Source organism: Nomascus leucogenys, chromosome 18 (genome assembly GCF_006542625.1).
Source record: "Nomascus leucogenys isolate Asia chromosome 18, Asia_NLE_v1, whole genome shotgun sequence".
NCBI classification, from domain to species: Eukaryota; Metazoa; Chordata; class Mammalia; order Primates; family Hylobatidae; genus Nomascus; species Nomascus leucogenys.
Genome location: NC_044398.1, coordinates 18740460 through 18755830, shown reverse-complemented (window position 1 = coordinate 18755830; position 15371 = coordinate 18740460). Strand labels below are relative to the sequence as shown.

The window sequence follows — 15371 nt, the reverse complement described above, 5'->3', positions numbered from 1 at the left end:
AGCTTAACATTGCAAATGATCTTGACAAGCAGTTTCTGTCTCCTCATCTATTAAGAGCTAGCTGTTCTAGAAATTTCTCTACATTGTAAAAGCTTAACGTGACTTTCTACTAGCACAGAATGTAGCTAAACCTCCAGGATGGCCTCTGAAAGCCCTCCGATCTATGAAACCTATGAACCTATGGGATGTCCAAACTCTGCCCCTTCCAGAAACCTCCACTGTGGGGTTGAAGGTCGGGGGAATAACATCTTCAAATAGGGCATTTCTGCATCCCAATGCCACAACTTTGGAGAAAGGCAAGCATGGTGGCTGCCATTTATAAGGGGAGGACTGCTCTGCCCCAGGTCACATGGTTAATACTCTTCAGATGGCCCAGACTTCATGTCTAGTGTTCTTTCCATGATCTTCCAACGCACACACCTCCCTAGGTGTGGGACGTGGGTAGTTTTTACTGTGATCTCTGTCCACTCCACAATGGGGCTCTGAGACATGGCTCTCTGTAAGGTGGGCCCTGGGCTCATGGGACAAGATGATCGGCTCCTTCCACAGGAAGATACTCCAAAGGGACCCAGAGTTTCCCAGGAACGCCTCCAACATCTACCCACAAGGAGCTCGGCAAAAACGCACTTCGCTGGTAGAATGAGACTGGAGCATTCAGATTATTCTCCTGCCTCTTGGATGGAGACCATCAGCATACCAAGGTCTCCCAAAGCCTTTGCACTCATGAAACCTGTTTAAACATGGTATCCAAACACACTCAACTAGGAAACTCTCTTTCATGTAATCCCTACTTACATCCTACAGAACTAGTGTTTCTGCACCCTAGAACAATGCTATTAACTTCCTTGCACTTATACGTTGATTTAATGACTTAAGAAAACTTGTTTCCAAGAAAAAATAATACATGTAATATGCTAACATTTATGTAAAAATGGAGGCAGATATGTCTATCCATATTATTTGTAGATTTATAAACTATCTATGGAAGGATTAGAAAACTGGTCACTGCAGCCATTTCCAGAGAAAGGCAATCAGTGGTTGGGATAGGGAAATGAGAGACTTTTTCCTGTATACCCTTTCATACTATGTGAATGTGTTACAGGAGCAACCCATCAAGTGAAACTCAAATTAAAATAAAAGGTACTAAAAGTAATATATATTTAAAAATCAAAAACAGGCTGGGCACGGTGGCTCATGCCTGTAAGCCCAGCACTTTGGGAGACCGAGGCGGGCAGATCACGAGGTCAGGAGTTCAAGACCAGCCTGACCAACATGGCGAAACCCCGTCTCTACTAAAAACACAAAAATGAGCTGGGCTTGGTGGCAGGCATCTGTAGTCCCAGCTACTCAGGAGGCTGAAGCAGGAGAATCGCTTGAACTCTGGTGGCAGAGGTTGCAGTGAGCTGGGATCGCACCACTGCACTCCAGCCTGAGCAACAGAGCGAGACTCTGTCTCAAAAAAAAAAAAAAAAAGCAAAAAGCAAGAACATTTACAAGTGCATTACACACACACCCCACAGCCATATTCCACACCAGAGATAAAACAACCACTGTTGGCCGGGCACGATGGCTCATGCCTATAATCCCAGCACTTTGGGAGGCCGAGATGGCAGATCACCTGAACTCAGGAGTTCAAGACAAGCTCGGGCAACATGGCGAAACCCTCTCTCTACTAGAAATAGAAAAAATTAGCCAGGTGTGGTGGCTCATGCCTATAATCCCAGCTACTTGGGAGGCTGAAGCATGAGAATCGCTTGAAGCAGGAAGGTGGAGGTTGCAGTGAGCCAAGATCACACCAGTGCACTCCAGCCTGTGTGACAGAATAAGACTGTCTCAAAAAAGAAACAAAAAATAAATAAATAAATAAATAAAACAAAATAACCACTGTTAATATTTGGTGCTTGGGCCGGGGGCAGTGGCTCACGCCTGTAATCCCAGCATTTGAGCCCAGCCTGGGCAACGCGGTGAAACCTCATCTCTACCAAAAAAAACCCACAAAAATTAGCCAGGCTCATAACCCAGTCTTGAAATAAATAAATAGATAAAAATTAAAAAATAAAATAAAATAGTTGATGCTTGTACTTAGTCCCACTTCTCTATTTTTGCTTTTGTTGCCTGTGCTTTTGGTGTCATATCTAAAAAATCATTGTCAAGATCTATGCCATTAAGCTTTTCCCCACGTTCTCTTCTAGGAGTCTTAGTGTCCGGTCTTACATTTAACTCATTTTGAGTTGGCTGTTGTGGATGGTATAAGAAAAGGGTACAATTTCATTCTTTTGCATGTGGAGATTGTTTTCCCAGGACCATTTGTTGAAGAGACCCTCTTGTCCCCGTTGTGTGTTCTCAGCACCCTCGAGGAAGATCAGTTGACTGTATATGTGTGGGTTTATTTCTGGGCTCTCTATTCTGTTCCATTGCTGTATATATCTGTGTTTATGCTGGTACCACGTTTTAATTACTATGTCTTTGTAATACCTTTTGGCTTTTGTTTGTGTGTGTGTGGTTTTTGTTTTGTTTTGTTTTGTTTGAAACAGAGTCTCACTCTATGTAGTGGCGCAATCTCAGTCACTGCAACATCTGCCTCCTGGGTTCAAGCGAATCTCCTGCTTCAGCCTCCAAAGTAGCTGGGATTACAGGCTCCCACTACCACGCCTGGCTAATGTTTGTATTTTTAGTAGAGATGGGGTTTTGTCATGTTGGCCAGGCTGGTCTCAAACTCCTGACCTCAGGTAATCCACCCGCCTTGGCCTCCCAAAGTGCTGGGATTATAGGTGTGAGCACCATGCCGGGCCTGTAATGTATTTTGAAATCAGGAAGTGTGATGCTTCAAGCTTTGTTTTTTATTGTTCTTTTTTTCAGGCAGCCCCCCAGCCAGAGAGACTCCCAGCTGTGTTTTTCTTTCTCAAAGTCATTTTTGGCAGAGGCTAAAGTGGGAGGATTGCTTGAGCCCAGGAGTTCAAGCCCAGCTTTGGCAAAAGAGCGAGACCCTGTCTCTACAAAAAAATTAAAAATTAGCCGGGTGTAGTGGCACGCACCTCTGGTCCCAGCTACTCGTGAGGCTGAGGTGGGAGGATCGCTTGAGCCCAGGAGATCAAGGCTGCAGTGAGCTGTCACTGCACTGTTGTACTCCAGCCTAGGTGACAGAGCAAGACCCTGCCTCAAATAATAATAATCGTTTTGGCTATTTTGGGATCCTTTGTGAGTCCATATGAATTTTAGAACTGTTTTTCCTATTTGTGTAAAAAAGCTGTTGGGATTTTGATAGGGATTGCATTGAATCTGTAGCTCACTTTGGGTAGTATGAACATTTAAAAAATACTAAGTCTCCCAATCCATGGATATGGGATGAAATTACTTCAACACAATAAAGGTCATATGTGAAAAGCCCACAGCTAAAATCATATTCAACAGTGAAAAACTGAATGCTTTTCCTCTAAGACTGGGAAGAAGACACAGATGCCCACTCTTGCCACTTCTTTTTTTTTGTTTTGTTTTGTTTTTTTTTGAGACAGAGTCTCACTCTGTTGCCCAGGCTGGAGTGCAGTGGTGCAATCTCAGCTCACTGCAACCTCCGCCTCCTGGGTTCACATCATTCTCCTGCCTCAGCCTCCCAAGTAGCTAGGACTACAGGCGCCCACCACCACGCCCGGTAATTTTTTGTATTTTTAGTAGAGACGGGGTTTCACCATGTTAGCCAGGATGGTCTCAATCTCCTGACCTCATGATCTGCCCTCCTCAGCCTCCCAAAGTGCTGGGATTATAGGCATGAGCCACCACACCCGGCTCTTGCCACTTTTTTTCAACATATTACTGGAAGTCCTACCCAGAAGAATTAGGCAAGAAAAACAAATAAAAGATATCCAGATCAGAAAAGAAGTAAAATCATCTCTGTTTACAGATGACATGATCTTACATAGGAAACCCTAAAGATGCCACACACAAAAATTCTTAGAACTAATCAGTTCTGTAAAGTTACAGAACCCACACTGAACATAAAATCAGTTGCATTTCTATACATTAACAATAAACTATCCAAAAAGGAAATTAAGAAAACAGTCCTAGCTCATGCCTGTAATCGCATCACTTTGGGAGGCCAAGACAGGAGAATCGCTTGAGCCCAGGAGTTCAACACTAGCCTAGGTAACACGGTGAAACACCATCGCTACTAAAAACACAAAAATTGGCCGGGCGCGGTGGCTCAAGCCTGTAATCCCAGCACTTTGGGAGGCCGAGGTGGGCGGATCACGAGGTCAGGAGATCGAGACCATCCTGGCTAACACGATGAAACCCCGTCTCTTCTAAAAATACAAAAAATTAGCCGGGCATGTTGGCGGGCGCCTGTAGCCCCAGCTACTCAGGAGGCTGAGGCAGGAGAATGGCGTGAACCCAGGAGGTGGAGGTTGTGGTGAGCCGAGATCGTGCCACTGCACTCCAGCCTGGGGGACAGAGAAAGACTCCATCTCAAAAAAATAAAAAATAAAAAATAAAATAAAATAAAATAAAAACACAAAATTAGCTGGGTGTGATAGCACCTGCCTGTAGTCCCAGCTACTGGAGAGGCTGAGATGGAAGGATCACTTAAGTCTGGGAGGTCGAGGCTGCAGGGAGCCATGATCACACCATGACACTCCAGCCTGGGCGACAGAGCCAGACCCTATCTCAAAAAGGAAAAAAGAAAAAAAAAAAAGAAACAAAATGAAAACAATCCCATTGACAACATCACCAAAAGGAATAAAATACTTAGGAATAAACTTAACTAAGGAGGTGAAAGACAGGCATACTGAAAACTATAAACACTTATGAAAGAAATTAAAGAAGGCACAAATAGATGTAAAGACATGCTGGTGTTTGTACTGTGCACTTTTCAAAGTGTTTGCATAGATGGTATCTTATTCGAGTCCGATGCCAAATCCGTGCAGTAAAAAGGGCAGGCAGAATACCTGCCAACACATGAGGCAACCAAGGCCCCAAGAGGACTGGATGAGAAGCTGGCCACTCAGCTGCTTAGTGACAAGGGATTAGATCCTAGGTGTCCTGCATGGCTCCTGAGGTCTTTCTCAGATGTCAGATCTGCCACTGAACAAGCACCATGGGCACTCCGGTAGGCCCATGGGGGCTTACATCACCCTTCCAAGGCGCCACCATTCCAGATAACCATTGACGAAAGATAATGCATACTTCAGGCTGGGAAGTATCTACCATGTATATCATGTAAACAGGATTATATATATAATCACATACACGCACTTTATTGCATAATACTCTTCAGTGACCTCAGGCTCAGATGCATGAGTAGAGTACTCAGGGCCCATTCCACGTCAGCTCCTCTGCAGGCCCTTTGTGCCAACACCCACCTCCCGCTCCATGCTCCAGCTGCACCCGGAAGCTTGTGGTTCCCCATGTGGGTCATACAACTGGGACACATGTCCCCACTCTCAACTTAAAATGTGCTTCTCACTACGCTAACATCTACTTATTCTGCGTATCTTAGTTTAGGCATCACTTCCTCTAGGAAGTCTTCCTTGAATACACATACACATATGCATGGGATTCTTGATCAACTATCCTTTTATTGCTCCCTATAACTGTGTATCATTTATTCATCCATCTGGTCCCTAGACTATGAGCTCCTTGAGGTCAGGGCATAAGCCTTTTGCCCCTCTGTACGGACCAACCTGTCAGGCTGGGCAGAGGGTAAATGCTCAATGCATACCTAACAAACGACTGTGAGCGCAAGGGCAGCCCAGCACAGTGTGGGTGCTTCAACAACTGTGTAGCTTCAGTTGCTTGGTGAAGGGTGAATGGTATTAGAGAACCAAGATGTCTGGGCAGTACTAAGAGGAAGGTATACTTCCCCTGTTTGTGGAAAGTATCTTAAGCAACTTCGGTGTGAGCTTCTGTCTCTTCTTCCCGAGGCCTCCTGACACAGATGACTGGGAGGCTGACCCAGGTGAGGCCAGGGCCAAGATAGGTGGGAAGGCTTAGCCAGTCAACAGAGTCAAAGTGAGCAGGAAGCCGTTCACATCTAAAGAACTAGAGGCCCAGAGAAGTGAGAGGATAGGCTGGGGGGCTCCCAGCAACTTAGCAGCAGGGTTGGTTGCAAACTCAGACATCGGAATCCCAGTACAGGCTCCTTCTCCGGCACCAGGCACCCCTTGGGACCTGGGCTGAGGCACAGGACAACACACGGCTGTGGATGTGACCAGCACTAAGCACAAAGGACAGGACAGAAGGACAGAGGTCTTGAACATAAGTATATGCCAGGCAAGCAATGATTAGCACAGGCCTTAACAGACAGGTTTGTCTAGTGAACAAGAATCCAGACCCATTCTCTTCTTCCTCCATGCTGGAAATTGTCTTGTATTTGTTGTTTTCCTGATGCTGACTCTGAACCAGGTACAGGCTGAAGGCTCTCAGGTACCTTATCTTCAAAACAACCTGCAAAGGGGCTATTGTGTCCTCATTTGTACCCATGTAGACAATGGAGCTGAGAGGGGTTAAGTAACTAGCTCAAGGACATACAGCTAATAAATGGCAGCACAAAAAATTGAACTCAAGGGTGGGGAGTGGTGGCTCATGCCTGTAATCCCAGCACTTTAGGAAGCAGAGGCAGGAAGCCGTTCACACCTAAAGAACTAGAGGCCCAGAGAAGTGCGAGCCCAAGAGTTCAAGACCAGCCTGGACAACACAGGGAGACTCCATCTCTACAAAAAAATAAAAATAAATTAGCCAAATGTGGTGATGGATGCCTGTAGTCCCAGCTGCTCAGGAGACTGACACGGGAGGATCACTTTAGCCCAGGAGTTCAAGGCTTCAGTGAGCTATGATCGTGCCGCTGCACTCTAGCCTGGATGACAGAGTGAAACCCTGTATCTAAAAAATAATAATAAAGCCAGCCGGGTGCAGTGGCTCATGCCTGTAATCCCAGCACTTTGGGAGGCCGAGGCGGGCGGATCACTCGAGGTCAGGAGTTTGAGACCAGCCTGGCCAATATGGTGAAACCCCGTCTCTATTAAAAATACAAAAATTAGCCGGGCATGGTGGCAGGCGCCTGTAATCCCAGCTACTCAGGAGGCTGAGGCAGGAGAATTGCTTAAACCCAGAAGGTGGAGGCTACTGTGAGCCGAGATTGTGCTACTGCACTACAGCCTGAGCAAAAGAGCAAGACTCCATCTCAAAATAAATAAATAGATAATAATAATAATAAAGCCTGGCCGTGCATGGTGGCTCATGCCTGTAAGCCAAGCACTTTGGGAGGACAATGCAGACAGATCACCTGAGGCTGTGAGTCTGAGACCAGCCTGGCCAACATGGAGAAACTCCGTCTCTACTAAAAATACAAAATTATCCGGGTGTGGAGGCAGACGCCTGTAATCACAGCTACTCGGGAGGCTAACGCAGGAGAATCACTTGAACCTGGGAGGCGTAGGTTGCAGTGAGCCGAGATCACGCCACTGCACTCCAGCCTGGGTGACAGAGTGAGACTCCGTCTCAAAAAACAAAAAAAGAAAAAATAATTCCGAATAGTGGTTATCTCTGAGAATCGAGGCAGAGCTGACTGGGAAAGGATAGGAGGGAACTTTCTGGGGTAATGGTAATGTTCTAATCCTGCTAGGGAATGTAGGTTACACACATGTATGCATTTGAAAAATTTATCAAATAGTAAATTTAAGATGTGTGAATTTCCCTAAATATAAATTTCACCTACAAAATTCCATTAGCCACGAAGTGCTATAAGATGTCCTACTGTCATTCAAGGTAGGACTTCAGAAATAAAACAGAATAGGAATCAGACCACTCCCTTTCCTTACCATTTGTACACACTCCCCCAAACCATTCCCTAAGTCACAGAACAAATAAGAACAGTGGTCCAGAGACTTGCCCAATTCTTGCAGCATCAGGCACCGAGTACCCTAGCACTGTTCTTGCTCTCCCAAACCAGATCCCAGGATAGATTCTGAAACCAGTCAACATCTAGCATTAGTGCAGATACTACACTCTACATTCCTAGAGTACTTGCAATTTTGTCTGAATATTTCTCCGTGATTGGAAGGCCATGTTCAGAGGGGTTTGGGGGATCAGGTAGGAGGAGCACGAGGAGAAGTGGAAGATCCTCCCATCACTTCCCTTTGGCCAACCTGATGTGCCTGATCTTCAGCACTTCCCAAAGCACAAAGAACTCCTGCCTAACTAAAGGCAGAAACTGCAGTACCAAGAGGAGTCACTGTGGGATGGAGAAGATTGTGTGAACCAGCCAGCTTCCAGAACACGGCCTCCCACTCAGCCATCCCCTCTTGAACTGGATGTGGAAAAAGAGCCTGACTCTATTTCCCTTGAGCAGAGGCAAATCTGAATGAAAGATGCATTAAAACACAGAAGCGGGCTGGGTGCAGTGGCTCACACCTGTAATCCCAGTGAGAGAAGAGAGACAGACCCTCTCATATTGTTTTATATTGTTTTACACTCAGAAAAAGAAAGAAAAGCGAAACTAAAGGCAGGTAGCCCGGTGCCTAGGAACCAGACCCGAAACCAGGCCTGGGCCTGCCTGACCTAAGCCTGGTAGTTAAAGACCACCCCTGACCTAACGGGTTATGTTATCTATAGATTCCAGACATTGTATGGAAAGGCATTGTAAAACTTCGTGGTCTGTTCTGTTTCACTCTGATCACCGGTGCATGCAGCCCCTGTCACGTACCCCCTGCTTGCTCAATTGATCATGACCCTCTCACACGGACCCCCTTAGAGTTGTGAGCCCTTAAAAGGGACAGGAACTGCTCACTCGGGGAGTTCAGCTCTTGAGACAGGAGTCCTGCTGATGCTCCCGGCCGAATAAACCTCTTCCTTCTTTAACTCGGTGTCTGAGGAGTTTTGTCTGCGGCTTGTCCTGCTATACCAGTACTTTGGGAGGCTGAGGCAGATGAATCAACTGAGGTCGGGAGTTCCAAACCAGCCTGACCGACATGGAGAAACCCTGTCTCTACTAAAATTACAAAAAAACTTAGCCGGGCGTGGTGGCATGCGCCTGTAGGCCCAGCTACTCAGGAGGCTGAGGCAGGAGAATCCCTTGAACCTGGGAGGCAGAGCTTGCAGTGAGCTGAGATCGCACCACTGCACTCCAGTCTGGGCGACAGAGTGAGACTCCGTCTCAAAAAAAAAAAAAAAAAAAAAAAAAAAAAAAAACACAGAAGCGGCTGGGCGAGGTGGCTCATGCCTGTAATCCCAGCACTTTAAGAGGCAGAGGTAGGAGGATTGCTTGAGCCCAGGAGTCTGAGACCAAAATGGATAACATAGCGAGCAAGACCTGCCTCTACTGAAAATTATTTTTTAATTAGCTAGGCATGGTGGCACGCAACTGTGTTCCCAGCTACACAAGAGGCTGAGGTAGGACGATCATTTGCACCCGAGGTCGAAGCTGCAGTGACCCATGATTGTACCACTACACTCCAGCCTGAGTAAGAGAGCAAGACTCTGTCTCAAAACAAAACAAAACACAGAGAAACACCTAGAACAGTACCTTGCTCATGAATGAATTCATGAAGCAAGTATTTAAAAAGAGCCACCAGCACTTGGTGCTTTCTTTTTTTTTTTTTTTAAGACATTCTCACTCTGTTGCCCAGGCTGGAATGCAGTGGCACAATCTCCACTCACTGCAACCTCTGTCTCCCGGGTTCTCCTGCCTTAGCCTCCCAAGTAACTGGGATTACAGGCACGTGCCACCATGCCGGGCTAATTTTTCTATTTTTAATAGAGACAGGGTTTCACCACGTTGGCCAGGCTGGTCTCAAACTCCTGACCTCATGTGATCCGCCCCCTCAGCCACCCAAAGTGCTGGGATTACAGGCAAGAGCCACCACGCATGGCCTGGGGCATTTTTATTCAGTGAGAAAAGATGAAAGGCCCTGCTGGGGGTGACAGGGTGGAGACACCCCAGCTATAAATTTCAGAAGGGAACAAACTTGCTTGGCCAAGTGGCCGCCCACCCCCACCGTTAATCTTTCCTGTCCCATTAGGTGTATTCTCAGAGTAGCAACAGATTCTTCCGAACAAATAGAGGTGCTCCACCTTCCTGCAGTACCTCCTTCCCCAGTGGCTCAGCTGATTAGGCAGCAGTCTCCCTCCAGCTTTCAGAACTCACTCTTTCATTTGTTAATGCCACTGGCTAATGGAAAACAGAAAACAAAACATTTGAGCCAGGTGCAGTGGCTCACACTGGTAATCCCAGCACTTTGGGAGGCTGAGGGGGGAGGATCCCTTGGACCCAGCAGTTAGAGACCAGCCTGGGAATCAGAGCAAGGCCTCGTCTCCACTTAAAAAGAAAAAAAAAAATACAACATTTGAGGACTGGAGCACAAAAGCAGAGTTAGCCCCTTGTTAATCAAGCTAAAGATCCAATGTCTCTCTTTTTAGAGCAATACTCTCTGCCTGGGAACTACTTTTTTGTTGTTGTTGTTGTTGAGACAGAGTCTGGCTCTGTCACCCAGGCTGGAGTGCAGTGGCGCAATCTCGGCTCACTGCAAGCTCCGCCTCCCGGGTTCACGCCATTCTCCTGCCTCAGCCTCCTGAGTGGCTGGGACTACAGGTGCCCGCCACCACGTCCGGCTAATTTTTTGTATTTTTAGTAGAGACAGGGTTTCACCGTGTTACCCAGGATGGTCTCGATCTCTCCTGACCTCGTGATCCGCCCGCCTCGGCCTCCCAAAGTGCTGGGATTACAGGCGTGAGCCACCGCGCCCGGCCGGGAACTACTTTTCTTACCAGAGGAAAGGTAAGGTAGAGAGAATGAAATCAGAGAGAACTAAGGCACAAAACTTGAAGAAAACATAAACCTCTGCATGACTTTTAAGTTCAGGTCTACACCTGGGGCTCCAGTCACTCCAGTTGGCTTGGCTAGGGTGCTCCCTCCTCTTACCTTATAAGTCCCAGGTCTTATAAGACCCAAGGCAGCACAGCTGGACTTATAAAGCTGACCGCCATCCCTCTCTCCCTGCATTTTCTGCCTGAGCTGGCCAGCAATACTTCCTATACCCTAATGCTTTTATGCAGCAGTAAATTAGCCTTTAAAAAAACATCTAGCCAGGCCGGGCTCGGTGGCTCACGCTTGTAATCCCAGCACTTTGGGAGGCCGAGGCGGGCGAATCACGAGGTCAGGAGATCGAGACCACGGTGAAACCCCGTCTCTACTAAAAATACAAAAAAATTAGCCGGGTGTGGTGGCGGGCGCCTGTAGTCCCAGCTGCTCCGAGAGGCTGAGGCAGGAGAATGGCGTGAACCCGGGAGGCGGAGCTTGCAGTGAGCTGAGATCGCGCCACTGCACTCCAGCCTGGGTGACAGAGTGAGACTCTGTCTCAAAAAAAAAAAAAAAAATCTACCAGGCGCAGTGGCTCATGCCTATAATCCCAGCACTTGGGAGGCCGAGGCGCGTGGATCACCTGAGTCAGGAGTTCGAAACTAGCATGGCCAACATGGTGAAACCCCATCTCTACTAAAAATGCAAGAATTAGCTGGGCGTGGTGGCGGGCACCTGTAATCCCAGCTACCGGGATGCTGAGGCAGGAGAACTGCATGAACCCAGAAGGTGAAGGTTGCGGTGAGCTGAGATCGTGCCATTGCACTCCAGCCTGGGCAACAAGGGTGAAACACCGTCTCAAAAATAAATAAATAAATAAACAAATATCTATAGCAAAGAGATCAGATTGACTCTTTGTGTCCTTTTCTAGCATTTTGCTCTTTCCTACAAAATAACAGTGAGAATGGAGCAACAACCTGCAATAGTCCACAGCAGCTCTTTCCCCGCCCTCCTGGAAGCCAGTGCTGCAAGAGGCAAGAGAGCAAGCCGACACAAACTTTCAATTCCTTTTGGGGAAAGCAGCTTCTTCTGCCTTCGCCACCCTCCAGGACTCCAAGGTAGCCCAAGAGCTGCCTCTTCTCTTTTGATATGAACCTAGGGACCCCAAGTTAGACCAGAAATCGGCAATTAGCAACACTATTCAAAGCAAAAGCATCCCCTTTGTCCCCCATGTGTATCCATCACTCAGCATCAAATAAGATCTTTCTCCATTTTGCTCCTCAAAATGTCCTAATGGGTGGCTTTGTCCAAATCCCAGCTAAATGTTCAAATTCGTATCAGGACTCATTAAAAACTTCAAAATCTGTCCTTGCCATGGTCAAGGCTTAAAAAAAGGAATGAAAATATTATAAAGAACAAAAATCGCCAGGTGCGGTGGCTCACGTCTGTAATCCCGGCACTTTGGGAGGCTGAGGCGGGCAGATCACTTGAGGTCAGGAGTTCGAGACCAGTCTGGCCAACATGGTAAAACCCTGTCTCTACTAAAAATACAAAAATTAGCCAGGTAAGGTGGCGGATGCCTATAATCCTAGCTACTCCACAGGCTGAGGCAGGAGAAGCACTTGAACCCAGGAGTTGGAGGTTGCAGTGAGCCAAGATTGTACCATTGCACTCCAGCCTGAGCAACCGAGAGAGCCTGTCAAAAAAAAATTAAATTAAATTAAAAATAAAATTTAAAAACCTCAAAATCATTCCTGCCAGGAGACCCAAGTCAAGGGTGATGACCTGGGGGAAGTCCACTATGTTGCACACCCCATAGATGGGGTCATAGTGTCCACTGCATCCTGAGTTGTGCTATGAGGCAGCATTACCTACTGGGCAGAAGAGAATGGGAGCAACAGGTGACGTGTGATACATATTTCAGACACCAGCATTTACCACTGCTTACTGGGGCATTAGTGGCAGCCCGTGACTTAGCACAAGCCCTCTCTTATTTCGTCCCCAGGTCTAGACCCCCCACCCTGCATCCCACTCCCTCTCTGCAATATACTCTATGCTCACCCTTTGAAAGGGGGGACCTGAGAATGTAACCACTAATTCAAACCAGAAAAACTGAGGATGCAGAACTGAAAAGAGTTTTTCATCGAGCCTGTCTGAAAGACCTCTTCGCTCATGAGGATTTTGGCTTGGCTACCTGGCTCACTGCTCTCAGAGCCAGAAACCTATTTTCTTCACTCCTGCAAGTAAAAGGAGAGGAAATGCGTACATGTGGTTTTGCAAAGAGCTCTTTTCTGAGCTTAAGAAAAACGGGTGTGGGTTGGGGAGGAGAGCGAACAGAGAGCATGGAGGTGAGAAGTGAAGGTTTAAAGCACTGGCTGCTGGGATGTGGTAATACCATCTCTGAATGGATGGTACAGTTATCAGTCACGTGCTTGCTTCTTGCTGCCCTGTTTTCAAATCCCTGGAAATTAAATAAGTGCTTTTTTTTTTCTTTCCTTTCTTCTTCTTCTTTTTTCTTTTTGAGATGGAGTTTCGCTCTTGTCACCCAGGCTGGATGCAATGGCGCGATCTCGGCTCACTGCAACCACCACCTCCTGGATTCAAGCGATTCTCCTGCCTCAGCCTCCCAAGTAGCTGGGATTACAGGAACCTGCCACCACGTCCCGGCTAATTTTTGTATTTTTAGTAGAAGCGGGGTTTCACCATATTAGCCAGACTGGTCTTGAACTCCTGAGGGGTTTCAGCATGTTAGCCCGGCTGGTCTCTAACTCCTGAACTCAGGTGATGCACCCGCCTCGGCCTCTCAAAGTGCTGGGATTACAGGCAAGGGCCACCGCGCCTGGCCAAACGAATGTTTTTTATTTGCGGCTCCTTCTCCTCGGATGGAAGAGGATGATTTATGGACTGACACAGAGGGGTTCCTTGGTAAGAATGAAAATTAAGCGCTGAACAACTAGTGACTTGTCAACACACCATCAAATGGCCCTTGCAGCCTCACATAAATGCAGACAAGAACCAGGCTGTTACAGGGAGCTGACACACCTGCCTGGGTTTCGTGCCCAGGGTCAGAGACCACTCACGGGTGCAGTGGTTTGGTTTCTCAAATGAGAAGCTATTTTATGAAAAAAGGCAAAAAGCTGCTGTTGTCTAACAAACAGTTAAGTCTGAAAAGACTGGGAAGGTGGAATCCTGTCTATTCAGCTAAAGGGATGAGACGCTACTTGTTTTCCCCAAGAAGTTAACGACCCCAAAGCTGCTAGGTCCCGACCCAAGACCACCACACTGCAGGACATGAAAACCAGAATGCCGTCCGCTGCAGATCTATAGTTCAAAAAATAATAATAATAAAGCAGCCAGATTTGGTAAACTCTGGCCATTCCCCTGGAATACCCTTCCTAACAGCCCCGGTGGAGCCTAGACAGTGGCCCCTAGCCCAAAGCCTCTCTCTATCCAGAGCATCACTTTTCTAAGCAGAAAGTTCCTTCTGTGCACTCCACTGGCTTTAAGAGTTGAGGAACGGACGCAGCCCGGAGCCAGTCCTAGCAGAGGCCAGGCACACCTTGGGGACTACAGCGGCAGTGTCCTAGCGGGAGGGAACGTCTCCGGGGCGTCTTGGCCCCCCCGGACCGGCCGCCCAACCGCAGCCCCCGGGCCCTCAGAGCAGCACCTAGCCTCTGTGGCAGAAGACGGGGCCGCGCTCGCCCCTGTAGCGCGGAGCTCGGAGCTCACAGCTGGCGCGGGACGCCCCTCCCCTCCGGGTCCCGCACTCACCCACCGCCCTGATGCGGAAGCCGCGCGGCGGCCGCAGCGCCCGGCGCCGCCAAGCATCGCGCAGCACTTGCAGGCAGGCAGGGGGCGCGCGCACCAGCAGCACCCCGCGCCGCAGCCAGCCCTGGAAGGCCAGCCGCGAGGCGGCGCGCGCCAGCCGCGCGTTCCAGAAGCAGCGCGCGTTGGCCCGACGGAAGGCGCGGAACACCGCGCGCCCACCGGGCTCCTCCGCGGCCCCCGCCGCCCTCTGCGCCTCCAGCCGGCACAACACTAGCGCCAGCGAGCCCGGCGCCAGCTGCACGGGCCGAGCCATGCTTTCGCAGGCGGCCGGGAGCCCGCAACCCAGGGCCTCGGCGAGCGCGGCGGCTGGGACGCCCCTCGCTCGGCGGGAGGATCGGCCGACTGCGCGCGAGTCCGCGGCGCTGGCTGCCGGGGGAACGGAGCTCCAGGGGGCGGGGCCGACTGCGCCTGGCGGGCCGGGGGTGGGGCGGCCCTGCTTAGGCCGGCGGAGCGCTCTGGAGGGGATTCCAGAGCCCAGCGTTCGGCTTCGTTCTCCACACCCGAGCCCAACTCGGCCCCCTGGCTATGCCCTCGACTTCCAGCCGCCTCGAGGTCCCGAGGTCCCCTTCCCCCAGGGGCGCGCTCTGGGGCTTTGACAAGTCCTGGGGCTCTTCGCAGCTCCCTGGAGAGCATGACTGCGTCCATCCGCCGTGCAAACTGCAGGGCCAGGAGTTCCCAGGGCGGGGAGACTCACCTTCGACCTGGCTTTGGGGCTGTTCCAAGTTAGCAGCCACGAGGAACAGCCTGAGGGTGTCAG

General features: G+C 49.0%; 1 protein-coding gene across 3 annotated transcripts in view; it reads right to left on the bottom strand.

Moving 5' to 3' along the window:
- The window catches only part of STOX1 (storkhead box 1), a 65622-nt gene extending 50668 nt beyond the window's left edge, over positions 1-14954 (bottom strand). For 2 of the 3 annotated variants that reach the window (XM_030799145.1, XM_030799147.1), the window contains exon 1: positions 14558-14948. In XM_030799145.1, the coding sequence (XP_030655005.1) occupies positions 14558-14867 (310 nt within the window). In that variant the 5' untranslated portion in view covers positions 14868-14948. Of the gene's footprint in view, positions 1-14557 lie in introns of all 3 variants that reach the window. The other variant, XM_003258199.4, reaches the window with a different exon arrangement.
- Positions 14955-15371: the final 417 nt, after the last annotated feature.